Source organism: Lutzomyia longipalpis, chromosome 1 (genome assembly GCF_024334085.1).
Source record: "Lutzomyia longipalpis isolate SR_M1_2022 chromosome 1, ASM2433408v1".
Lineage (NCBI taxonomy): Eukaryota > Metazoa > Arthropoda > Insecta > Diptera > Psychodidae > Lutzomyia > Lutzomyia longipalpis.
The window spans coordinates 22,494,017-22,517,854 of NC_074707.1; the positions used below are offsets into that span (position 1 = coordinate 22,494,017).

At 35.0% G+C, this 23,838-nt stretch overlaps 5 protein-coding genes across 7 annotated transcripts; 2 read left to right on the forward strand and 3 right to left on the reverse strand.

Moving 5' to 3' along the window:
- Positions 1-3,276: 3,276 nt before the first annotated feature.
- LOC129797134 (doublesex- and mab-3-related transcription factor A2) lies at positions 3,277-10,893 on the reverse strand. 2 transcript variants are annotated; one of them, XM_055839457.1, is made up of 6 exons: positions 10,392-10,893; positions 8,716-8,817; positions 8,444-8,642; positions 7,823-7,897; positions 4,365-4,905; positions 3,277-3,993 (listed from the first exon to the last, which is right to left on the reverse strand). In XM_055839457.1, the coding sequence occupies exons 1-6, from the start codon at positions 10,536-10,538 to the stop codon at positions 3,681-3,683; spliced, it is 1,377 nt and encodes a 458-aa protein (XP_055695432.1). In that variant the 5' UTR covers positions 10,539-10,893; the 3' UTR covers positions 3,277-3,680. The 2 variants fall into 2 exon arrangements, with proteins under 2 accessions (XP_055695432.1, XP_055695431.1); XM_055839456.1 differs by having other exon boundaries at positions 8,444-8,660; positions 10,392-10,855.
- A 3,827-nt stretch (positions 10,894-14,720) lies between these two features.
- LOC129797135 (uncharacterized PE-PGRS family protein PE_PGRS3) lies at positions 14,721-19,132 on the forward strand. Its single transcript, XM_055839458.1, has 4 exons — positions 14,721-15,174; positions 17,599-17,913; positions 17,984-18,545; positions 18,604-19,132. The coding sequence occupies exons 1-4, from the start codon at positions 15,157-15,159 to the stop codon at positions 18,954-18,956; spliced, it is 1,248 nt and encodes a 415-aa protein (XP_055695433.1). The 5' UTR covers positions 14,721-15,156; the 3' UTR covers positions 18,957-19,132.
- Positions 19,133-19,962: 830 nt separating this feature from the next.
- LOC129797137 (CLIP domain-containing serine protease B4-like) lies at positions 19,963-22,108 on the reverse strand. 2 transcript variants are annotated; one of them, XM_055839459.1, is made up of 3 exons: positions 21,879-22,108; positions 21,245-21,599; positions 19,963-20,802 (listed from the first exon to the last, which is right to left on the reverse strand). In XM_055839459.1, the coding sequence occupies exons 1-3, from the start codon at positions 21,997-21,999 to the stop codon at positions 20,253-20,255; spliced, it is 1,026 nt and encodes a 341-aa protein (XP_055695434.1). In that variant the 5' UTR covers positions 22,000-22,108; the 3' UTR covers positions 19,963-20,252. The 2 variants fall into 2 exon arrangements, with proteins under 2 accessions (XP_055695434.1, XP_055695435.1); XM_055839460.1 differs by lacking the exon at positions 21,879-22,108 and adding an exon at positions 21,639-21,821 and having other exon boundaries at positions 21,245-21,544.
- Positions 22,109-22,152: 44 nt separating this feature from the next.
- Positions 22,153-22,973, forward strand: LOC129797139 (pterin-4-alpha-carbinolamine dehydratase). Its single transcript, XM_055839462.1, has 3 exons — positions 22,153-22,259; positions 22,390-22,490; positions 22,593-22,973. Exons 1-3 carry the CDS (start codon positions 22,172-22,174, stop codon positions 22,890-22,892), a joined length of 489 nt encoding a protein of 162 aa, XP_055695437.1. The 5' UTR covers positions 22,153-22,171; the 3' UTR covers positions 22,893-22,973.
- LOC129797138 (N-alpha-acetyltransferase 40) lies at positions 22,924-23,834 on the reverse strand. The gene is made up of 3 exons (XM_055839461.1): positions 23,370-23,834; positions 23,151-23,309; positions 22,924-23,067 (listed from the first exon to the last, which is right to left on the reverse strand). Exons 1-3 carry the CDS (start codon positions 23,738-23,740, stop codon positions 22,989-22,991), a joined length of 609 nt encoding a protein of 202 aa, XP_055695436.1. The 5' UTR covers positions 23,741-23,834; the 3' UTR covers positions 22,924-22,988.
- Positions 23,835-23,838: the final 4 nt, after the last annotated feature.

Genomic DNA, 23,838 nt, shown 5'->3' on the forward strand with positions numbered 1-23,838 from the left:
CACCAAACCACAAAAAGGTTGTAAGGTGGGTGAGGTCGACAAAAAGGATCCCTTTTACGATGAAGAAAAATAATTTTCAAACAATTGTTCCTTTTGTTACCACAAAATATTCTTGAATTTATACAGCCAGATTTCTTGAGCACATAAAAAAAGAAAAGAAAAAAATGTAAAGTGTAATTGAAATACCTTAAAATTCTTCTTCCTTTCTGTATATAAGAAGAAATCCTTGAGGGAAAATGAAAAGAAAAACTCAAGTCGATGTTTGCAAAAGTGTTGCTCAACGCGTGTACATTGTACAAGATTGAATTAGTGGCAAAAAATAAGCATGCGTATGTGGAGTTGAATTGATTGAATTTCATGTATTAACGAATCTCTATTAATTGATATTAAACAAATGTGATGAACGAAAAAATTTCAACATCGTGAAGATATTTTACTTTACCTTGGGGCACGTAACAACAGTTATTTATACTATCTAAAATAACACTAAAAAATAAAATTTTATTTGCTTTGGGTGACATTTTTTTGTTATAAAATGAAAGCAAATAGACACACTGTAGGCAAAGTTTTTTTTAAAAGATTTTTTTTACCTCCACCAAATCAACTCCTGCCCGATGTCACCCAGAGAGTCAAAAGGGGAAGACGGACGTAACAAAAAGGTATCGCGTATTTGATTTTCTTAAATGTTGCTTCTACTAGACTATTATTTGCTTGAATTTCATCGATGCGCGTACATAGAAGTCAGTATATCGTCACACAACTGTGAGAGATAAATACATTTTACCAAATAAATCAAACATCTCTTGTACAAGAAAAATATTCAATTATGTAAAATATACATTTTTTCACAAGTTGCTCTCAACTATGTACAAAAAAGAGAAGAAAAAAGTAAAGAGTTTCAATGCAATCACATTTAATTGTTTTGCTTCTTTGCTATTCTTTTTTTTAGGTTCTTTTTTAAGACTTTCGCTAAAGCCCAAAAAGAGAAAAGAAACTGTGCAGGATGATGATAATTTGTCCAATATTTACAATTATACTATAAATCTGTAGAATTTATGCATTATAAAATATTATAAGAATTACTGAGAAGACTGAGAATAATAATGAAATATTGACGAAAAAATAAAATGTAATTGCTAAGAGCAAATAGGAAATAGAATTCTTAAAAAAATCATTAAATACTTACTATTTAGTCACCCTCTCATCGTGCTTTGCTGATGTATAACATCCTTCTTGGTGAGGTGAAGTCAATGTAAATTTTTATTACGATCGCGGATCAGCTCGTCAATTATGTATACTAAAATTAAATATGTGTCAAGCAAATATCCAACCAGGTAAAATACAAATGTTGTTTTTTTCTTCTCTCAATTCTTCTATTATTCTTTCGTTGTCTTCATTTCCTTCTGGTATTTTTCACGTAATAAACTTTAGCTGTAACGATGAATAATATAAACATCTCAAAGAGATTTTACTGAAGAACATTTCAAACAATGTTTTGGACATTTTGGTGAAATCAAAGATAAACAAAAATGTAAAGTTTTATTAAAAACTGATCTCATAATTTGTATTTTCCGTATAGACAAGAAAAAGTACATTTCAAATTGTAGGTATGGAGGATGGGTTTGCGTTTCTATTGACGGCTGTATTTTACCTTCAAGAGGTTTGTGAGGTGTGATGAAAAAAAAATGGAAAAAAATGAGCTACCAAAATAAAATATTGACACGGGGGTCATAATTAAATTTCTTACGACGTTCAATATCAGCGATACTTCTTTCTTCTTGGGCTGAATGAATTGAGAATAGTAATGAAGAGAAAAGATCGAATGATTAATAAATGAGGAGAATACACCGAAAATTTTGCATGAATTCAACTAATGAAATTTTTCTGTCATGTCCCAACAAAGCTTTTTAATTCCCCACCCCCTTGCCCACCCCACGGGATACTTTTGCGCTACATTCTAAATTGGATTCTATTATTTAACTAATCCGGTTTTAATCAATTCACTCGGAATTCCATACTGGATGGATTCCGATTTATCTGAAGAGGTTGTCTCCACCACAAATTCACTGTTTGATATTTTCATCCAATCCCTTGCACAATAGCCCAACTGAATTTGGGCGGTGTGGGTGGATGTGGAATTAGAAGGGAATTAATATATATGCTAATATAATTTGTATACACATTTAATATAAGTGTCGGTGGATTCATGGAGCAAGGTTGCCTATATGTAGCACATTGATATAAAACTCATCCAATAAAATCATATGGTGTTGAGAATGTCACCCGCAGATATTTTCGGCACGCTCCTCCTCGGCGCGGCTTCCCAAACCGAAACACTTCAGCCACACATTTCTCCTCTTTCTCTCCACCTTCCCTTTCTCTGGTGCCATACATATAATGCGATGTACACACATTTAATTTGCAGAAAGGCCATATCGTTTCTCCGGCATTCGCCTCACACAATAGCTGGCAAGAGGCACCAAGACGCGTCGGGGTGAGTGGCGGGAAAAAATAGGGTTGCACGCCAAAAATCACCCCCATAACCTTTTACCACACAAAAATTCCATTGAAATGAAAAAGGGATGTGAAAATAATATACCTACTACGGACACAGAGTTGAGGACCTAAAACTAAATGTTTACAATACGATTTTATGCTGTAGTAGTAACTCATTTAATTAATAATCTAAAATATTTAAGATCTTTGTCGATCTAATCCTAAAAAAACTCAGCTCAACTCTGTATTTTGAAAGAGTTTTTTGACAATTTTTTCGGACTGATCCTATATGTTAGTCGAAAATGTTAAATCTGTTTGGCGATTTCTAGATCTTTTAAGATCCTCTGATTTATACGTATCTTGATAGCTTCCTCGAATGAGGGGTTAGTCCGTATAAACGAATAACCTCCTTTTCATTAAAAGAATTAGAAAATGATTCAATAAAGGAGCTAAAAGAAAATTCGTTAATTTAGCAATAGAAACTGCATAACATAAATCAAAATGTGCAAAATTCAATCTTCAATCTTCAATAATCTCAACTCAACTCCACAATGATATTTTATATACATCCCTTCTTGAACTTATTGCTGCTTTATTAATTCGTTTATTTCGGTATGGTTTGAGGGCGTGCGAGTGACTGTGAAATTGAAGGAAATTGTACCTAAATTGATGGAGAATAAAAGATGTCGAGTGAGATCGCAAACTGGGAAAGTCAACAGGATCAAAGAAATGCGATGCAGCATCCCTTTAGAAACACACTCTGCATCGCAAATAAAATAATTTTTCTTCAATCCATTACACATCTTTATTGGCTTTTCAAATAATTTTTTTAGCATCTGATTAAAGCATATTGAGATTATTTTCATCTCTCGGTCTCATTCTAAAATACATAATTACTGTATACTGTACAATACATTATTTCAAAGATACAAGTGCTAAAAATTCATCTACTTTCGAGAGGATTTTAATGGTACCTCCATATAATTTTATAATTGAAAAACGAATCACTACGCACTATATAGATTTAATTTAAAAGAAAATGAGAAAGTTTTTTTTATCATATAAAATACAGTATTTTGGGAGGGCTACAGCGAATTATTATTGATAGGGATATTACCTATAGCTTTTGAAAGTTCCCATTAGTATAATTTGAATTCAGCTTAAGTACGTAAATTTTTATAAAACTACTCCTGATTCTCACTTCCACCAGGCGGTGTTCCAGCACGACCATTACTTCCGCCGCCATTTCCGCCGGAACTTCCCCCGCTATTGGGGCCACTTGATCCATTTGACTCAATCTGTTCTGCTGGTTCGGATTGAATCACTGTGGAAAGGTAGCCGGTACCAGAATATGGTGCTGCCAGAAAGCGTTTAGTGGCTACAGGCTGTTGTGGCATGTACGGATACCTTCCACCGGCGGCCGTGACAAATGCCGTCGGAGGTATGAGGGGTGAAAATGCGGACTTCACGGAAAAAGGTGGAGATACCGATGGTACACTGTAAATTGCCCAAAGGGACAATAATTGTCAACCCGTTTTGCTTTTAAACTTAATCGATCACGAATTAATAATTCAAAATGATGAACTTTTTGATCAAAATTATAACCAGATAACCGACAGAGTAAATCTTTTTAATTACCTATGCCATATTTTCGAAGAAATACAAATAATGTGTTTTCTATCAAATAAAACATAATTTTTTCTCTTAGGTCGATTACCCAGCTTGATAAGGGAAAATAATTTTTCCTTCATGTATTTACATAGACGAATGGGAAATTCTATGTGCTGAGCGTGATACTACATTATATGGGCATAAATTCACGTGCGAATTATTCATGTAAGTAATGTATAGATAAATGAATTACTCACCAAATGGAATTTAGGGCACTCTCCCCATTGAGCATTGCCTCCATTGCTTGAACTACATCCCCGCGGAATCTGTGCAGTAGCTGCTCTACTTCACTACGTCGTCTATTGGGGAATACACGTAGGAGAACATTCACGGGTGAACGTGACTGACTGGACAGCGAAACGCCACCATCGAGGGCATCCTGCTGCACATAGGGTTGCTGATGGGGATGATGGTGGTACGGTATGAAACCCTGGGAGCTTGTGAAAGAACGAAGTGCGTGGAGATTGTCGAGGGTGGTGCATGGTGGACCAGTGGGTGGGGGAGAGGTGGAGTCCTCCTTCTTGAGACTGAGATTCTCGGGAGTGGCATTCTCGAGGGCTGAATCAACATCGAGATCAGACTCCGGTGAACTCGGTGCACCCCTCTGAATTGGAGACAGTTGACTGGGCAAAGAAAATGGATTTGCCTTGAGGCATGTTGCGGGACTACTTGGAGACGACTCAGATCCTGTGTCGTTGTCATTGTCTGTTTCATTCGAGAGTCTTGTACGCTTTGGACCTACATATTGTGGGGTGGATGTTGAAAGAGAGACAATTGGTAGGTGAAATGTAAGAAGCAGTCAAGTAGAATAACAAAAGACATTTTAGATAATAATTTTGCAATTATTTGAATTCAATTGTATACAAGAATTTTGTATTATATCAGATGATGGTTTGAAGAAGTTAGCAGTTTTGATACAAAAAAAATCACAAATTGAACAGGGAATTCCAAAATTTTATAACATTTTAATTCACAATTCAAATCATTTTAAAATTTAAAAAAATCTGAGAACTTTGGGCTAAATAAAAAGTCTAGCGTAGCAAGGGTTGAATAAATACTTTGAATTAACAGCAAGATTAATCCCCACAACGCACTATTATCAATTAAACGATTAAATTCAATTTAAAAGATGTGTATACATAATTTGAAGCATAAGGACTTGCGCGGATAATAAAATTCCCCTTGTTATATATTTGACAAAGCCCTTCTGAATTTTAACCATTCATTCAAAGAGGATGAGAAAGATATTCCGCATATTGTTTCGACCATAATAGAGATACGGCGTGTCTATTATGTACCAAAATTGTATTTAAAACATCTGCAGATGTAATTCTATGAAATTTATTAGCATTCTAGTGCTGGTGACATCATTGAAACTTTCCAAGAAGAATATTCATTTGTAAAATTATAACACAAGTCACTGGGCGAACTCTATGGTGAAGACGTGTGGGGGAAGAACTTTTAACTTCTGCCTCTTTACTCATCCTTTTCTGGGGATACTTTCACAGTGAAATCTTTTATATTAGTCTCAGCAACAGATAAAACCCGAAAGGTAAGTGTATAGACTTTTGTTGTATACAGATATCATAGCATAGATAATCAAGCAACTATTATGTACCTACTTATTGTCCTATGATTTTCCAGACAATACAATTCGTTGCTATAAATAAACTTTGGCGTAAGCTCCTCTCTTTTGTTAGAATATTGCTCTATGTGTCTGTTGAAATCAATTAAATCAAAAACTTACAAACTTTTGGGGGGTGATTTCAAAGAGAATGAGTTCAATTTCTTTCATGAAGAGAAGTCCGTGTGTCATTATATATTTTTATTTTAATTGTGACTCTTTTGTTGAGAAAAATTCTGTCTTTGACGCACGACACTTCTGAGGGTTTTTTTTTTAATTTTATGGTCGTTATAGGGGATAGGGTGTAGCTCATACGAAGATTCTTTTTACTTGTATTGTTAATGAAATTTGTTTTATTGTGTTCATATTGCAGAAATTTTTCAAAATTCTTGAGAAAATGATTCTCTGAATACATTTTTGTGCGTTTGAAATTGAAGTCTGAGAGTAAAATAAAATGTACAACGTACGAGGAAATGATAAAATGATGATGGCTATCTCGTATAATAATATAAATCAAAATAAAATCATACAATAAAATTTTGCTTTGCATTCTACACAAATAAACTTCAAGTGTGGCTATCGAAATGATTTCCTAAAATGAAAAATCACATCAAGGGAGTGAGTCAATAAAAAAGTTCTGCGAAAGTATCGGGATTGAGATTATGCATAATAACACCATCACAATTATGCTTTCACATTTGACATTTCGAGAGCTTTATTCTTTCCTCAGCAGGTCTTTAAAGTATGAAAAGTCTATGTACATATATGTACTTTCTTTGAGGTTTTCTTGTCACAAAAAAACAGCAGAAAACTATCTAGCTTCAAAAAAACATTTTTAAAAACTATCTGGGGGTAAAGAATATTTTTTTCTAAAGTTAATGCAGCATGCTTAACCCTTTCGCGTGTATTAGATCATACGTAAATCAAATGGAAAACATAATATGTATATAAAAATAACTTAAGTTATACTACGCTAAACTTTTTCATAGAAGATAATAAAGAGAACGTTTCGACCGAGAAATTATTTTTCAAAGTATTCACAGAATAAATATCGTTTTCTTTTATGTGTCATGTGATCGCGTAAGAGTTAATAATTAATTTTATTTAAAAAAATAACCCTAAAAAAATTTTCTCTTCTCAGAACTTCTAATGCAACTTTGTGAAACCCAATCCATGAAATGAGAAAGAGGGCAAAAGATATGGACTTTCCTCCACATATATTATTCACTGTGAATAGACCCTTGAAAATTCTAAACGGTACTTGAGAATAAATATCTGATGCTTTTCTCCCAGCAATGCTTTACACAATAATTGTACAAAATCTCTGATCAATGTGAAATCATCTCTCTGTGGTTGCGTGAGATGCTATGCTATGGCCACAGAGCAGCCCTCTTAATGGGTTCACCGTCTATACCACTCAACCAGTGCCTTTTGCATTTTCCACCCTGCGACGCAGGAAAATTATTTTCAATGGATGATTTCAAGTATCTAGTAAATCATGTGTATTCAATTCATTTATGAATATCGTATACCTCATTTGGGAATTTTCCCTCACTTTCATCTTGAGCACAATGTAAAATGCCTCAATTAGAACAATATGGATAAATTTTTACAAAAGTGCCAAAATTTATCGTATTTTCCGACATGTTATATACAATTTCTCAAGAACCATCAAATACATTTCGCAAAGAAAAAGAGCAAATCCTCTCAAGTCCCGGCAGAAATCAAAAAGGTACCTAATACGAGCGCACAGTATAGGTAATGTCAGAAGAGCTAGCAAATCATTACAAAAAGAGTCCACCCTATATATTTTAATGCCATGTAAGCAAACAACTTAAGGAAGCCAAAGTGTATTTTCACGCTTTTCTCTGCCACTCTCAAGAACCTTTTCATCATTTAAGCACAAGTAGTACCATGTACATATAACGAATTACAACAATGCAAAAGTTGAACGCAACTTACTGCGTGTATTAAATTAAAGGAAACAAATGAACAACAATAAAATACTTATAAAATGGTTCTCACACTTACCGGGACTTCCATCATTTTCTGTGTTTTCCGGTGAATAAGATGCTGACAGTCGTGTAGATCTTCCAATATCTAATTCTGAAATTGTAAAAAAAAATATTAGATTTCCTAATTGGATAGAATAACATGAGACAGAAGCATGTACAGAAAAAAATAAGTCTTCAGTACAGCCACAGTTTAAATGAAAAAATATCTTGAGTTTGGATTTTTTTGGCATATTGGTCATAAAACTGAAAGAATTCACATTGCAATGACCCATTGAAAATCAACAATGAATACAAATTTTGTGAATTTATGTAAATTAATGTTGACTAAATCACATAGCAATTATTAACAGAAACATTTTTCGTCGTTTAATAATAACTGCAAATAAAGGATTTTGTAAAGTTTCACACTCTATTACATGCCAAGTGCCAAAAAAATGAATTAAAATTGCCAGAAAAACTAACACTTTGTGGGCGATAAGGTCACAGAATGGAGCGACTGTGATAACAAATATTACATACATAATGTACGTACAGAAAAAATCTATATTTGCCTTTCTTGATTATGCGAATTTTTAAATAAAGTCTTCTGAAAGATGAAAAAATAAAAGATTGAGTCAGAACTCTATAACACACTTACGGGAATCATTATTGTTGTACGATGAATTTCTCTGGTTTCTTGACGTATCCTTCCTCGGTGATGTTGTGGACCCCCTAATAGAATCCTGTGAGTGAGGAATTTTATCCGAATTGCCAGAATTCGCATTTGGCACTGCGTACAATAAACCTAATTCACGAGCCTCATTCTCCTCTTGTGCCTGTTGTCTCCTCAGGGCGACCTTATTCGACAAATTTTCCTATCAATTTCCCAGGGATTCCCAAGGATGTTTTATCAAAATATTTATTATTTACCTGTGCTGCCATGACACGTTGTCTCTCAGCAATCAATGTACATTTTGCACAGACACAATCCCGCCATCGGCAATATCTTTTGTGTCCTTTCAATGCACTAACCTGCGTAAAATTGGTTGAAAAAAAAATTGTAATACAGGGCTGTGGGAAATCCCTTAAAAAATCATACAAGAGTTTATTACAGTTCATACTTTCTTTAGAAATAATGCAAAGAAATTTTAAAAGAGTCGACGAGGATGAATGAAAAGAGCAAAAAGGGTTGCAAATTGCTTGTTTTCATAATTACTCACAATCAAGAAGTAAAACGTAGCTTATAATAGGGCTATTTGTGCAATTAAAAAACACCCTCTAACAATTTTTCAATTTAACTACGACCAGTAAAGTTCTTATTTAGCAAATTAACGCTGGTAGGTACCTAATTGTCTTTATTCAAAGGCCGTTTTTTATAAGCAGAATACAGAATGAATGAAAATGTAAAAAAAAATCACTTAAAAAAAAACGTAAGGTACTAATTTTATTCGGGTATGTTTCGTTCAGAAATGATTTTAAAAAAATCTTACATTTACGAGCACACTCTCAAGGACCGCTTAAATAATTAAGTTGATTAAATGGCAACTGAACTACTTCTTGTTGTCAGATTAAATTATCTTAAAAGTTATTTAGGAAGCATATCAACCCCCAAACCAAAGATATTATTAATTATTTTGTTTTTTTCTAAAGGAGCACAAGAAAGTATGACCACCATTACAAATCAATCTTTTTTAGGAGTAAGAAGGAAAGTAATGAAACAATTTTTATTTACATTTCTTATTACGTGTTCGTTCATACATTTTTTTTTTAATTTTTCAAATTTATTTTCAATTTTTTAAATTTAAAAAAAAATCAAGTTGAAGTGAGTCTGAAAATTTTAGCATGAGCCTGAAATTTTTGCCGTGAATCTGTCCGAGTCTTGTGTGAGTCTCAACATTTTGTGTGAATCTTATGAAATATCACTGAGTCTCTTGAAATTTCTTCAGTGAATTGAGTTTTAGGGCTTTTGAGAAGGCCTTGATCTCCATCAAATGATTAAAAGTTTTAAAAAATTTTTTGGTTTTATTTTACAAACCCTCGACCAAAATTCTGAGCTTATTTTTCAATAAAGAGACAGATTATCCAAAAAAATTATATGTCCATAAAATTTACTTATGGTCTGTTAATGTGTAGAAATTTAAAAAAAAAAACTCTTCTTTTTTTTGATCGTTTTCCCATTTCATTTAAAATTGATTTTTTCTCGTTTTTTAATCCACTCGCTCAGTGTAAATTATAAACAATCCTTTTGAGGACCAATCAATATTTTCATCATACTAGAAAATAGATATAGAAATATGTAATGTCTAAAGTCTTGTAATTGTAGTTAATATTATCAGAATTGTTCGCAGGACTGTTTCGATAGTTTCTGAAGCTGGACATTTTAACGACCACACAACATACTAAAAAATTAAAGACTCACAAAAGAGGCAAATCGAAAAAAAAAACATAAAATCGCGATTTTATACGATCTTTAAAGGAATAAAGGTCAGCAAAGCGCACTAAATATTTTAGCCGGCGTTATCTTACACAAAATGCGCAAGAATTTAACTTTTTTTTTAAAGAATCACAGTAAATAAGATTAGGAAATTAAGAAATCAAAAATGTACCACTCCGTGATTTCGACATCTTGCACATTTTGGTGTCCTTTGATAGCGTTCTGAGGCAGCTCGAAGAAAAAACGAAGGTGGCAAAGCTCCTAGCACAGGATGTTGAGACATTAAATTTGTCATATCAACACCATTTGGTAAACTCATTTCGTACACTTTTGTAATTAATTTAAACTTAAATATTAAATTTAAAAAAAAAACACTCTTTTAAGCACACATAAAAAACTTTTGAAACTAGCAAAATATGTTCAATTTACACATTTTATTCAAAGTTATTCTTTTTTAATTTAATTTTTAAACACTTGAAAAAAAATGTTACTAATTTTTGAAAGTTAAATGACACTGAAGAGAGATGAAGATTGTTGAAGAATAAGATTGCTAACGGCTGTGGTAAAACTGAAAAGCGACACCGCCACCGCTCACAAAGTGCAGAATGTAACTGAATCAAAAAGTATATCCAATGATGCCATAACCATCTCCCGTCCAAGAGCCAACCAAATTCATCCGAAATCCTCAAGTGGGAAACATTATACTGGATGCTGTGTGTAACCGTGTGACGCTACATAGAGTAATTGTATATAGTGATGAGTACACATAATGCTTTGCTGTACATAATGTATTGAGCGAAATACTCCCATCTCAGTGGCAACACAACTGTATCACGAATAGGTGAGATTTTCATTGAAAACACTGTCCATTCCGCAGACTTGCCACAAAATTTTCATCATTGCCATGCCTGATGTGGGAACGAGATGGCAGACTGTGTGCACCAGAGGCGGCCTCAGTGAAACAACACACAATTGAACACTGTGTGCAAAATTTCACCCCCCTTATTCGGGGGTAGAAGTAGCAAAATATGAGTGTTAGACAGGGAGAGCAAGTCCAACATATCGTTTTTCTTTCATACATATAGCACCCAGGGTTGAATTGGATTAAATTGGATTTCTGAGCATCATTTCAAAGCTGCCGAGAAGAATTTTCTGATCAAATTGTTACTTTGCGCCGTTTTACACAAAATGCTTTCATCCCCCATTCGTCAGCTCCATTTTTCTCTTTCACTCACTTTTCACAAAAAAACTGTTTTTCTTGAGATTTTTCTCTCTTTATCACTCACATTTCCCACTCACTTTTCACAATTTCCCACACTTTGTTGATATATTTGCACCCCAAAAATGGGATACAAAACTTGGGTTGTTAACTTTTTTTCTTAACTCGAAACGTTATAAAATGTGAGAAATATAAGTATAGGGGAGGAGATATCTTAAAACTTGGAATTTTCCAGATGTGTGAAAATTATTTTCTTGTACAGGTATTTTTCACGCTAACCCAATTTATTAGTTTAGTACGCAATCTAATTAACTGTAGTAACTTTAAGAAGTATTAAAGAAAAACGAAAAAAGGAATTAACAAAGATCATTAAATGAATGTAAGACTGCAACATTTTTTGCCAGTATAGTTGTTTTACATAATACCATCTTCATCTCATAAATTTTTAAGAGGATATCCACAATAAACATTAATGTGGTTACAAAAATGATTAAGAAAAATTGAATACAGTAAATTTGCATACAATTCTGACCAATCGTATGCTTTGTACAAATGAAAAGTAACTGTGTTCGTCCCTTTCGTTGAAGCCGTTCCCACAAGAAGGCGGAGCTCTTACTCGAGAAGTTGTTCAATTTTACATAAACGTTACATAGATATTTTCATTTTGAGCTTCCATGAAAAGAAAAAGTTTTGGCACAATTGCATTGAAGATGCTTTTCTGGTCTTATTTTAATCAGAGAAAGAAGAAGATGGAAAAATGTTTATGTATATTTAAAGTGTATAAGTCTTTCTATATAATATCTCTATCTAAATCTCAAAAACTTTTCAAGCAAAGAAAATTCTTTTCACAAAAGGAACAAACAAAAAGTTTTATCCCATGAATTGGTGTTTAAATATATACATACCTCCATATAAATAATGGTAGAGAATGTGGTGTTTGTTGGTATAATATGACATACAGCAAGTACTAAAGTGTTAAAGTTAAAGGTTCTAGACAAAGCATTAGGTATCATACAAAAAGAGAACTTTAACTACAGGTAAAGTAACACAAATAGTGGGAAGTTTTAAACAATTAATTTTTTTTCAAAAATTTTTGGTTAAACATTTTTTTTAGCGTTTTTCAATATGGCTGCCAGGGGCTTTTACAAAATAAAACAGAAAACAAGTAAAATATTATGTCTAAATGAAATTTGCTTATAAGGATGAAGAAAATATTACCAAACAATACAAAATATAGGACAAAATCCACCATATTGAAAAAAGTGGCGGCAATTTATGACATACCGTATTACGACAGGATACAGTATGTACTACCTAACAACTTTCTAATGCTCTTTCTCCTTTGACGTTTTCAGAGCCTAATTCCGTCTTCATCAGTATGTTAAATAGTTTAGTTTAGTGCATGAAAATTCAATTTACCCTTCTTTGTCATTTTTCCGCTTTTCGTGATTGATGAACAGTCGTTTGCCGCCGGCGATGTGTTCATTTCATATACCTATATTTTTTTAAAACCAGTTTTTTGGGTTTTGTCCTGAAAATCTTTTCTACCGGAAATAAGGAAAAAAAATCAGAAAATTGGGAAAAATCACAAGTGTGACTGAAACGGAAAGCGAGTGAAAAATACATATCCTCCTTGTTCAATAAAAATCACCATCTGAGTTCGGCTCTGATATCTTATGATGCGAACGTTTCACCTTGGTGCGAAGAGTATAAAACATAGAAGAAGCAATACGTTATTTTCAAAATACATCGCGATTGCGGCGATTGCATTTAAGTCATCATTTTAAATCCAAAAAATCGTTAGAAGATTGATTTGAGAGACAATTAAAACAAACATACACTTGAGCGAGATTAATCAAATTTCACGGTCAGGGCAACGGGGAGTTTCGTGACGCTATATGAGCAAATATATTCATCATCAATTTATTCCAAGTAGTTTAGGGGCTAAAGCTTGAGAAAAAAAGTGGGTCAAAGCTGTTTTTTACTTATAGATTCTTGGGGGAAATCGTGAAAAATTTCCTTAAACTTTATCATCTTATTGAATTTCTCACAATTCTGACATTTAATGATTTTTCTCTGGTATTTTCCGAGAAATGATATGCTCTTTTCATCAATTACAATATTTAGTTGTATAGCGGTAAGAGGGTTAATAAATTACTCGGATAAAAAGTCCAATTAAATTGATTCAATTTAATTTAATTCCTGTGAATTTTTCACACTTTTTGCAATCTCACACAATATCATGGCGAAGATGAATCAGAAATAACAATATGCATTTTTCCCTTTTTGTTTTTCTATAAACAAGAAGTTTAGTATAAATCATTCAATTAAGATTCGCACGGGGAGAGTCGCTCAAAAATCGTGTCCAATTCATTAGAAATCATATTCATCGATTTTCAATAAAATATTGTAATTATTGTATCTCGCAGAAAATGCTGCGGAGTTGATTGGAGCTTGCTTCTAATAAAATTCATTATAAGAATTACAATGCACACAATAATTCTCTTTCTCCCTCTTTCACTACTTTATAGTGATCATTCCTTTTCCGCGCTGGATGCACAGTCAAGGAGTTGAATTAAGCCGGTCCCGTAGAGGTCTTAAGAAACTAGTGTGTGTTGGTTGAATATGTAAACATGACTCTCTGGAGAGTTACATTTAATAAACAATCAAGTACATGAATCACAGATATATATAATGGAGAGGAGACCCATACTTAAGATCGAGTACCTCGCAACTCGCAAGGCCTCTCAAAGAAATGTGCAATTGAGAAAATATACCTGTGGGTAAGAATATTTACCTACACATTTTCACAAGAGTAATAAAATTGACACTATAATGCTTTAAAGTAAGAACATCCATCAATTCTATGGATTCTATGGTATTCTTCAAAAAAAATTTCTTAAAATTTAAATTTTTTTTCTAAGCAGAAACAACTAATTAAAAAAGTTTTTGACCTGATGAAGGAGATGTAATCTCTCGAGTAGTGTTCATAAAAACATAGAAAAATCGATAATAATATTATAATATTTCAGAACACTTCTAAAAAAAATTATCATAATATTCAGACAAAGCTTTCTTCTTCTTACACTCAATCGACTCAATTTGACCGAAAATTGAATTTGATTTTTTAATTTAAATAAAAAAAATAATAATTTTCATTTTTCTAAACATAGTTGGTATCCCACATATACGAGATAACTCCCAATGTATTTGCGATTTTTATACACCATTTTATACCCCACTCTGAAAGGAAAATGTATTTGTAAGTTTGCGAAGTTTAGTATATCTCTCTACAACAGCGATACTGAGTAAGGCCCAAGCTGAGGAATATATAAAGGTAAGCAGCGCGTTATTTTAATTCATTCGTTTGAATGGTGAAGATGTAAATGACTTTAAGAGAATTTACATTGGGCAGAAAAGTTATTCTCTTCAGTGTTATTTACTGTTTAAATCACTCCGTGAAAAGAGACATCAAATAGAAACGCAAAGTGTAAAAAATAGTGCCCAAAAAGTTTGTTGCTTTTTTTCAAGTGCAAATATACAAATTTCATCGTGCGATATTTTATTTATTCTTTGTGGAGTACTTTTTATCACCTTCAGCGACACTTTCTTCAAAGCAGAGTTTATATTAGTTTTCTTTTAAGTGCCTCTGTGAGTTGTTTTGTGAATGTGCTCAAGAAAAGTTCTACTGATTGAGGATTAACTTAAAGACAAAATCATGATTCAGGCAATTAAAGTGAGTTTTCACATTATTTTCTTACTCAATTAGTTTATAATATAATTAATTCAAGTGATCGTTAATTGTTTAATAGTAGTTCTTTAGCATTTTTGCACCATTCTTTGTGAGCAATGGGCAACAGGTTTATTTAAAATTATCTTCGTGTGGCACCTGAATTGCCTGGAGGGTGAATTAATAGTGCACCCAATGTCTATGTCTCAGAGTCTTTCATAAGAATATTATTATACTAGTCAACCCGAGCCCCCAATCACGTGTGAGCAAACTCCATTTTAAGTTATAAAAGGGGGGCATATATTAGTAGGGGGGATGAATAATACGGTACCCCGAAAAATTTTTAAGATAAAAAAATCCCGTTATCTGACCCTTCAGCAGGTAGAAAATGGGAAAAAATCAATTTTTTGTGGGGGCGCTATTTAGGGGAAAGGGGCGGAATCCCATATAGCGCTTGCAACTCGTATTGACCCCCTCTACCCCCATTCCAAATTTCATCAAGATCGGCCCAGCCGTTTAGGAGGAGTTCATGTGCCACAAACAGACAGACTTTTCAGCTTTATATATTAAAGATGTATGTTTTAATATCTTTCCCGCTATATGCATATATGAAATGGTGGGAGAGATTTTCATTATTGGTATCACTCAGATGGAACATAGCGGTGAGGAGAAAAAAAGCGAAAAAAAAGTGAATCAAAGAGTAAAATAATAAGTAATTTATCTCATTGTGCAATAAATTTTGCAAAACACGGAAGTAAATCTAATGCATTGCATTGAGGAGGAAATGATGTATGTGGGTGGAATATCCGAGATTATGTGAAAGAGTATTGCTCTCAAATGTAGAACAATGGTGTTCTTATTTCCAATATCTATCCTCAATCTTCAATTCCTTTCTTTCTCTCTGTGCAATTTCTTCTCTCACTCCATTTTCAATTGAAATTTCTCGCGGATGGAGAAAGAATTCTTTTCAATTGTACATTTTAACCCAAATAGCACAAGAGAACTTTATTCCATTGCCTAATGTGTCTGCACAAACTCCACATAAGGTCTCACTAATGCTGTGATTTTTCTTTTCATACACCTCATAGATGGAGGTGTGTACATTATATTGAAAGATTAGAAACATGGAGAACAGTTATTTCATCTCGTGTATTGTTTGATCGCATAAAATTCAAACAAATGGTAATTTTGCAATGCTAAAAAACGCACTCTTAAATAAAAACAGCAAAGAGAATATTTTGTCCTCACCACAATGAGTTGGTATGTTCTCACTAGATTTTAGCATAGAGGTAGTGAGGAAAAACGTGTGAGAGAGAAAGAGGAAATAATTGGGCAGAAAAAAACAAACAAAATGAGAATAATAAAGTGTTAAAATGCATCAAATTTTATGCCTATGAGGGGAATAATTAATAATTATTTATTGAGCAAAAATCTCTTGTACACCTCCATGGAGGCTTATTCAAAGACAGTTCACCAGCACTATTTCCTCCACTCACTTTGGCGAGACAGAAGCCTCCATGAAGGCAAAGTACGTTTTTTATGTAGGCTCACGCCGATTCATTCATTAATAAAATTGTTGTAAATGGAATATACAAATACAATCAATTTAATCCATTCTATATTGCTCTGCATACTGCCAAAGAACCATAACACTTTTTTTTCCGGTGTGGTCACAATTTATACTTCTTGTATGGAGTGTGGAGAGAGACCCACACAAATTACTTCCTCGCATAGTTCGCGATACACTCAGAAATATATTTTTTTTTTTTTTGAGAAAATCTTGAGGTGTTTATACTCTTTAGAATTTTCTTCTATTTTCGTAATATTTTCTTTAATTAGTTCATAAGTTGATGAACAAACTTCTTTAGCTCTTCAGTCATGCTGAATATTTATTTTTAACCAATCAATGTATCAAATTACCAACAACTTTGGTGAATTTATCTGGACAAAGAGAATTATGTACTTGAGGTCGTGATGATGAAAAAATTAAATCCAATAGAACTTCTATGCTAAATTATTAGTAGGATACATTTTTTTTTATTAAAATACCATGACCACACGATAGAACATTAACATTTAAATTGTGGTATGATTTTGGCGGAAAAATCCGTATGGCCTTTACAAGCCGCCCGGTCGCATAATTTCCATCGGTGAAGTATGTACATGAGAATGTCTCGGAGCGATTGAGGAAAAAAAAATTACAAGTTTGTGCACGATTTCACTTTTAAGAGAGAAGAGAAAAAAAAGATGTAGCCAGTAGTTTTATTGCACTTTTGATGCAACTTTATTACCAGTCGCGAGTGAATTACTCCATCTCACTTAAATGCGTCTTCTTGCCCGCGGATGGTCTCATCCATTCATCAAGACGCTCACTTGTGGGCTCAATCATGCACGGCGAAGAGTGGATAAATTTGTCATTCGTAATTGCAGACTCTCGTGCTGTTGGTCATACCGCTGGTCACACTTGTTCAGTCGACCACGCTCAAGTCACCCAAAGTCTACAATGCTCTCATCACCACAGACCAGAATTTAATTCCCAGCAGAGCCTATCCTGTTGTCCAACCCACTATACACGATGCAGGCTTTGGCTACTCAACTTTCGGTCTTGGGCACCACCATAACGCTTTCGGCCTCTATGACCCATACGCTGGCCCATACCATCCACATGGTGGCTTCCTTGGGGGACCCGTGCCTGGTGGTTTTCAAGCAAGAAACCAATATTCATTCTTCAGCAGCCAACAAGGAGTAATAGCCAACCTAAAGTCATTCTTGTCGTACATCCAATTAAATTCATAACATTCGTAATATTTTGCAGAAATCTGCGTCAGGTGTTGCAGCAGCAGCTGCAGCGGAAGAATCTGCTAGTGGTGCCTCTGTTAGTAGCGTGACAAGTGAGCAGGCAATTATTAGTGGCAATGATGCTCAACTCGATGCAGGATCTGTAGCCAATACCAACTTACTTAAGGAAAATCCACCAATTCCACTCAATGAATTCGGTCTTCCACCCAATTTGATTCCTCTCTCGACGCCACAGGACTTTAATCGACAGGGAAATCCTGTTAATCTTCAACCATATCCCTACAATTCATATCCACTGATTTATGATTCCTTCGGTGGTGGCTACAATGCTAATCCTTACTTGCCACCATTCAGTTACTATCCATCTGCATTTGGTGGACCAGGTATTTTGGGTGGTGCTCCTGGAGCTGTAGCTGCTGGTGCTGCTGCTGGGCCTGCTGGTGGACCTGTGGGTGGACCTGCAGATGTACCCATTGGTGGTCCTGATGGTGGAGCTGATGGCGGTGACGCAGGTGCAGCGGGTGGTGCCGATGGTGATGCCGGAGGATCAGATGGTGGAGATATTGATGGTGGTCAAGGTGAGCTAATTTATTTCTCTGGTTTTTTATTTCTCTGACAAAGTGACTTTGCTGGTAGATGGAGATATCGATGGAAGAGTTGGAGATGCAGGTGGAAGCGATGGAGGTTCCTCAGGAGGTGCAGGAGGTGCTACTGGTGGTGATAGCGATGGAGGATCAACAGTAAGTGAGAAACAGACAAATGATGGTGGAGCTGCAGCAGGAGGTTCTTCGTCTTCTGGCGGAAGTTCGGGCGGTTCTGGTGGAAGTTACGGAAGCTCAAGTTCATCAGGTGGTGATGGCAGTGGCTCATCATCATCATCATCATCGAGTGGTGGCACCTATCGTGGCACCTCACGTCGAACTGGTTTCCGAGGCAGTAACATCCGTTCCGCTCTGAGAACTGATCCCCAGAATCCCGCACAATCATAAGTGTACAATTCACTTACTCCCCCCGATTACTCTTCCCTGACTCCCAGTGCTCTTCCTAACTTATTAATCATTATTAATAATTATACTCCCCAAAAGTTGAAAGATAAAATGCTTTAGAGGTCAAACGTCCCCGTTTTATTTGTACGAAAAACTGAAATAAAGAAATGTAAGAAAGATCATATGCGCTTGAAGTTCTACGTGCTAAATGTAGCAAGTTTCGGCGATGGTGGGAAGCCGAAGATGGTTATCTTGAAGTGAAATCCCTGACCGTACTGACCCTGAACGTCGAGAAAGACCCAATTGTGATTCATGCCACCCGAATTGAGCGTCATAATTCCACCAGTTCCGTCTTCCATTTGATCTTCGGCGATTATACACTTTATTGGCACTGGTGGATCGATATAGATCTATTTCAGAGATAGGAGAAACGAAACTGATTAATCGCTGATTTTTTTCACCCTGCCCCACGAACTTGGAGCTCACCTCAAGTGTGGCATTGAGAGTGCTTGGCCCAGAGTTTTCAATTCTCGTATCATCTGTGTAGATTATGACGTCATCTGGATTGCATACACCACTCAGAAAATGATTTTTTACACCAAATTTGGGTGCACCCAGTGTAAGGATGGGTAAGGCGGCGAGAAATGGGAGCACAAATTGCACAAAATTAAGTTTCATTTCGCAAAACACTCTTTCAGCCGGGAATCAAAGGGCAGACTGGTGGTTTTATTCACACAAGCCCTGGGGAGCTCAAGTTATTTTACATTGTGGCCAGCTTCCAGAAATCATGATCCCCATCTTGACCCCGCGACTGATAAAATGTGACACAGAAAGCAAAACCGGAAAAGCGTGTCATAATTGCTATATGTTTTATACTATGTCCACACATATGCCGGGAAACCTCAATAAAATCTTTGAAATAATATAAAGAGCTAATATTTAATACAATTTGCAACATTTTACATTCAAAATGAGTTCATTGATTTCACAAAGAAACAACAGAATGATATTTATAATATCGTTCAAATTTTCTTCTTTATTATTCAGATATTTTAGAGGTACCTTGTTGTATAATAAAAGAGAGGCTTTTATGAATGAACGTGACTGAATAAATGAATAGATTTAATGTGCCTGATATTCACAAACTTGTGTTCATTCAAAGTCATGCCAAATTGATTTTTTTTATTGTAAATATGAATAAAAACAGGATCAACATTCCGGTTCTTTTCGTTTTTTCTTATTAAAAAAAAATATAAGAAAATCCTGCTTAAAGCATTACACGAAATTTATATAAATCCTTTACGGATTTGAAATGATTGCATTAATCCAATCAAGATGTGCTCCAACTCTCGTATATATTCCAGGTAGTACATCATCATTAATTGGCTTTTGATAACGTGCATAGGAACTAAGTCCAATGACCTGATAGCGTCCATCATGGAGACCCATTAGGGGTCCACCCAAATCCCCATAGCACGTATCTCCGCGTTCATCCCATGCACAGAATTCTTCTTTTACGGAAAATTCCGCTGTTTTGCGATGGAAAAGTGTTGAACAATCCTGCGGTGTAAGTGGGCTGGCTGGCATAGTTTGCTCAGAGTAGCTGTTACGACCAATTTGATTTGATTTCCTGCATACATGGAAGTGCATCTCACGGAAGTTGTAATTCTCAGAATTTGGCAAACAAATTGGGCGAATGAATCTCGTGAGATTGGCGGGCTTTTCCAATTTAATCAGTGCAAGATCGCGACTACTGTGCAAAAAAATATCATCAACTTTTAACGAAATTCGCTGTGATGTATTTTTATTTCCTTGACCGTCCACGAATTCTCCCAAGCGGACGCGAGTACTGAAAGAAAAAGATTCTTCAATCATAATCGGCAAAATAATTTAAAAAATTTGCATGAAATAGAGCAATATTTTATGAATATAAAGTATTCATATTTTTGCCTTGAATTTGAGCTTGAAAATTTTACACGAATAATCACTTAATTGCACATAAAATTTATACGTGAAAATAATATAGCGTATCAATTTCTCATATCATCTTTCGAAGGCTAATTCTTTTTCTATTACACCATACATTAACCAAAATAAAGTAAAACATTTTTTACAACGAATATTTTCAAGCTGTTGTACATATTACAATTAGATGAGCTTAGTTTGAAAAGAATCCGCAGAATTGATTTGGAAGTTATTAAAAAATACTGTTCTAGTAGTTAGTCATACATATTTCTATAAAAAAATTGTTTAAGAGACAAAAAATAATGTAAAAATTAATATGAACCTACACGATCCAAAAGGGATGGGAATTATGGATGCTGGATACAGTTGTGAGTACAAATTGATCCGAAATGAGCACACCTTTGCTCAAAGTTCTCTTTTTCATTTTATTCTTCGGATGAGAATGCTCCAGAATGGCTATCCATGGGTAAATTTCACCTGTTTTCTCTCCACAAGTCTTATTATTAATTTTTGCAGCTTCTGTTGTTGTAGTCGTTGGTTCAGTGGTTGATGTTGTTGTTGATTCAGGGGTTGACGTTGAAGTGGTAGTTGGAACTTCAGTAGTGGTTGTTCTACGATTCCTAAATCTAAAGGGAACTCTCGTTGTAATATTGGCACTTTGCACGTGTGCACTTAGCAAACCTATAATTAAAATAATGTAGTTATTATGATTTATGCCACCTCATTGCACATGCAAAAGCTCAGCTCGTGGAAGAAAAAAAAAGATCGAAGAAATTTGCACTTGAACTTATGATTAATCATGACACGAGGATTAAAATTATTATTATTGCTTGGCTACACTAAATATTTATTGCACTGTTATTTCCTCAAATCACGTTTTTTTCTCTTGTCACTAATCACCAAGATCACACCGCGATTTCAAAGTGAATGTAAGAAAAAAAATCTTTTGCACACACTTACCGACAAGCAGCAAGCAGGAAAAATATGTGATCAACTTTGTGGACATTGCTGTGGCAAATTCAAATTCCCCGGAGAGCAATGGAATTAGACTGATTAATTTGCCAGGGATCGGATTGAGCATATAGTGGGAATAATAATTGTGAATTTTGGGTGAAAAAGGTCAAAACTTATCAAATTAGATCAATTAATTCGTTAACATTCAAATAATTGCCGGCTAAAAGTATTTTGCGCATGAAACAGCATTTAGTGGGGAATTCTGTGGCCGCAAACTATGCGGACATTTCGATAAAAAAATGACTCTTTTCCGGAGATTTATTTGCTTCCTGCCCAAGTCAGGCACTTGGAAATATCCAGCAGTATACCAGTATTCAATTCCGTTAGGTAAGAATCCTTGTCAGGGACCATTGTACGGATAAAAATCAATAAGTTTTTTGTGCACAGAATCTCTATCCCCCAATTTCCCCCACTTAGAGCTCATTCAATCTCTCTGGACTCCCCTTCTCTTTTTAAGCTCCAGAAGTAGATTGGGCGTCACGGAGAACACAACCACTTGTTACAGTTTCTCGGCACTTTCACAAATCACCTCAAAGGTTATCAAAACGCATAAAAATGGTAAGTATTGCTGACAAAATAGACTTTAAAAAATGGAAGTTTCCTCCCAGTTACACCAGTTACATGATTCTGAAGATTCTCTCTTGGAAAATTGTATTTTAGCCAAAATTGGAAGGTGCGGAACGTCAGAAGCAGCTTGAACCTCTCTTCAAGGCTGGTTGGACTCTTGTTGAGGGTCGTGATGCAATTTACAAAGAATTCCTCTTCAAGAACTTCAACGAGGCATTTAGCTTTATGACCAGAGTTGCTTTGCTGGCGGAAAAAATGGATCACCACCCGGAGTGGTTCAACGTATACAACAAAGTTCAAGTCACCATGTCGACACATGATGTTTCCGGACTAAGTAGCAAGGATGTCCGGGTGGCGAACTTTATGGAAGATATTTTTAAGACATACCAATAAATCCAGCTCACCAGCATAACTGAAATCTGCGTCCAAAACTACACAAAAGGACAATAAAAAGAATTCTCTCACGTTGCATAAGTATTTCTTTGTAAATTATGCTGCAATGTCTCTGCTTAGGATCTCGTAAGGTTGATTTTCTTCCCTCCCCGGTGAAGTTTCGTCAGTCGTGTAGCTGAAAATGTTTTAAAAAAAAGTGTGTAAATCTCTATTATATTTACCAGAGGGGATGTGGCCATCAGCTACTACGGTGCTTACCCAATTTTTCTGAAGAAACCCATACCGCTTGGATTATTCTTCAGTACAGTTAGCACAATCTTCTCCATTCGCCAGTGCGCTGCAGCTTTCTCGAGTATAGACATCATGTGAGATCCCAATCCTTTCCGACGTGCACTCTCCTCCAATTGAGTTTCGTAGCTAAAATAACCCAAGAATCATTGTACAGGATGATCTCCCAATTAAAGGATTATTTCTTACCAGTACAGGACACAACGCTCATAGTCAATGTCAAATCTGAACATACAAAATGCAACCGGAGTGTTCCCAGAATTATAGGCTATGAGATACCTTGCCCAGTGTTTATTCATGTCTGCCTGTTTAATCTTGGGCTGCCATCCTAGAGAACATGAACTGTAGAAGGGTCCTACATTCCGTTCTGCCAATTTTATGGCCCACTTGAGGGTCTTCTGTGGAATGTCAGCTTTCCTCCAGGATTTCAGTTTTACTCGGAAATCATCCTTTTCATAAACCAACATTTCACTGACGCAATCCAGGGGATCCTTTGCATTGGCTGCCTTCTCTATTATCTGCTGTCTCTCCTTTACAGTTAATTGATCATTTTGCACCATTTTCGACACTGTTTTTAGTTATTTTTTCCGATAAAATGCAATTTTTTTTACCAACCTTACCAACAAAACAAAGCGTCGGAGGAAGTGAGGTTATGATT

Excerpts from the sequence above, each read along its gene's own strand:
- LOC129797134 (XM_055839456.1), bottom strand. The coding sequence starts at position 10,538 with ATGAGTTTACCAAATGGTGTTGATATGACAAATTTAATGTCTCAACAT. Across the intron at positions 4,906-7,822 it reads AGAAAATGATGGAAGTCCCG|GTCCAAAGCGTACAAGACTC; the intron begins GTAAGTGTGAGA and ends CACAATATGTAG. Across the intron at positions 3,994-4,364 it reads AGTGCCCTAAATTCCATTTG|TGTACCATCGGTATCTCCAC; the intron begins GTGAGTAATTCA and ends GGCAATTTACAG.
- LOC129797135 (XM_055839458.1), top strand. Across the intron at positions 17,914-17,983 it reads TCTTCAGCAGCCAACAAGGA|AAATCTGCGTCAGGTGTTGC; the intron begins GTAATAGCCAAC and ends AATATTTTGCAG. Across the intron at positions 18,546-18,603 it reads AGATATTGATGGTGGTCAAG|ATGGAGATATCGATGGAAGA; the intron begins GTGAGCTAATTT and ends CTTTGCTGGTAG.
- LOC129797137 (XM_055839459.1), bottom strand. The coding sequence starts at position 21,999 with ATGCTCAATCCGATCCCTGGCAAATTAATCAGTCTAATTCCATTGCTC. Across the intron at positions 21,600-21,878 it reads TTCCTGCTTGCTGCTTGTCG|GTTTGCTAAGTGCACACGTG; the intron begins GTAAGTGTGTGC and ends TTTTAATTATAG. Across the intron at positions 20,803-21,244 it reads TCCCATCCCTTTTGGATCGT|TACTCGCGTCCGCTTGGGAG; the intron begins GTAGGTTCATAT and ends TTTTTCTTTCAG.
- LOC129797139 (XM_055839462.1), top strand. The coding sequence starts at position 22,172 with ATGACTCTTTTCCGGAGATTTATTTGCTTCCTGCCCAAGTCAGGCACT. Across the intron at positions 22,260-22,389 it reads CCAGTATTCAATTCCGTTAG|CTCCAGAAGTAGATTGGGCG; the intron begins GTAAGAATCCTT and ends TCTCTTTTTAAG. Across the intron at positions 22,491-22,592 it reads TATCAAAACGCATAAAAATG|CCAAAATTGGAAGGTGCGGA; the intron begins GTAAGTATTGCT and ends ATTGTATTTTAG.
- LOC129797138 (XM_055839461.1), bottom strand. The coding sequence starts at position 23,740 with ATGGTGCAAAATGATCAATTAACTGTAAAGGAGAGACAGCAGATAATA. Across the intron at positions 23,310-23,369 it reads GAGCGTTGTGTCCTGTACTG|CTACGAAACTCAATTGGAGG; the intron begins GTAAGAAATAAT and ends GGGTTATTTTAG. Across the intron at positions 23,068-23,150 it reads GGTTTCTTCAGAAAAATTGG|CTACACGACTGACGAAACTT; the intron begins GTAAGCACCGTA and ends AAACATTTTCAG.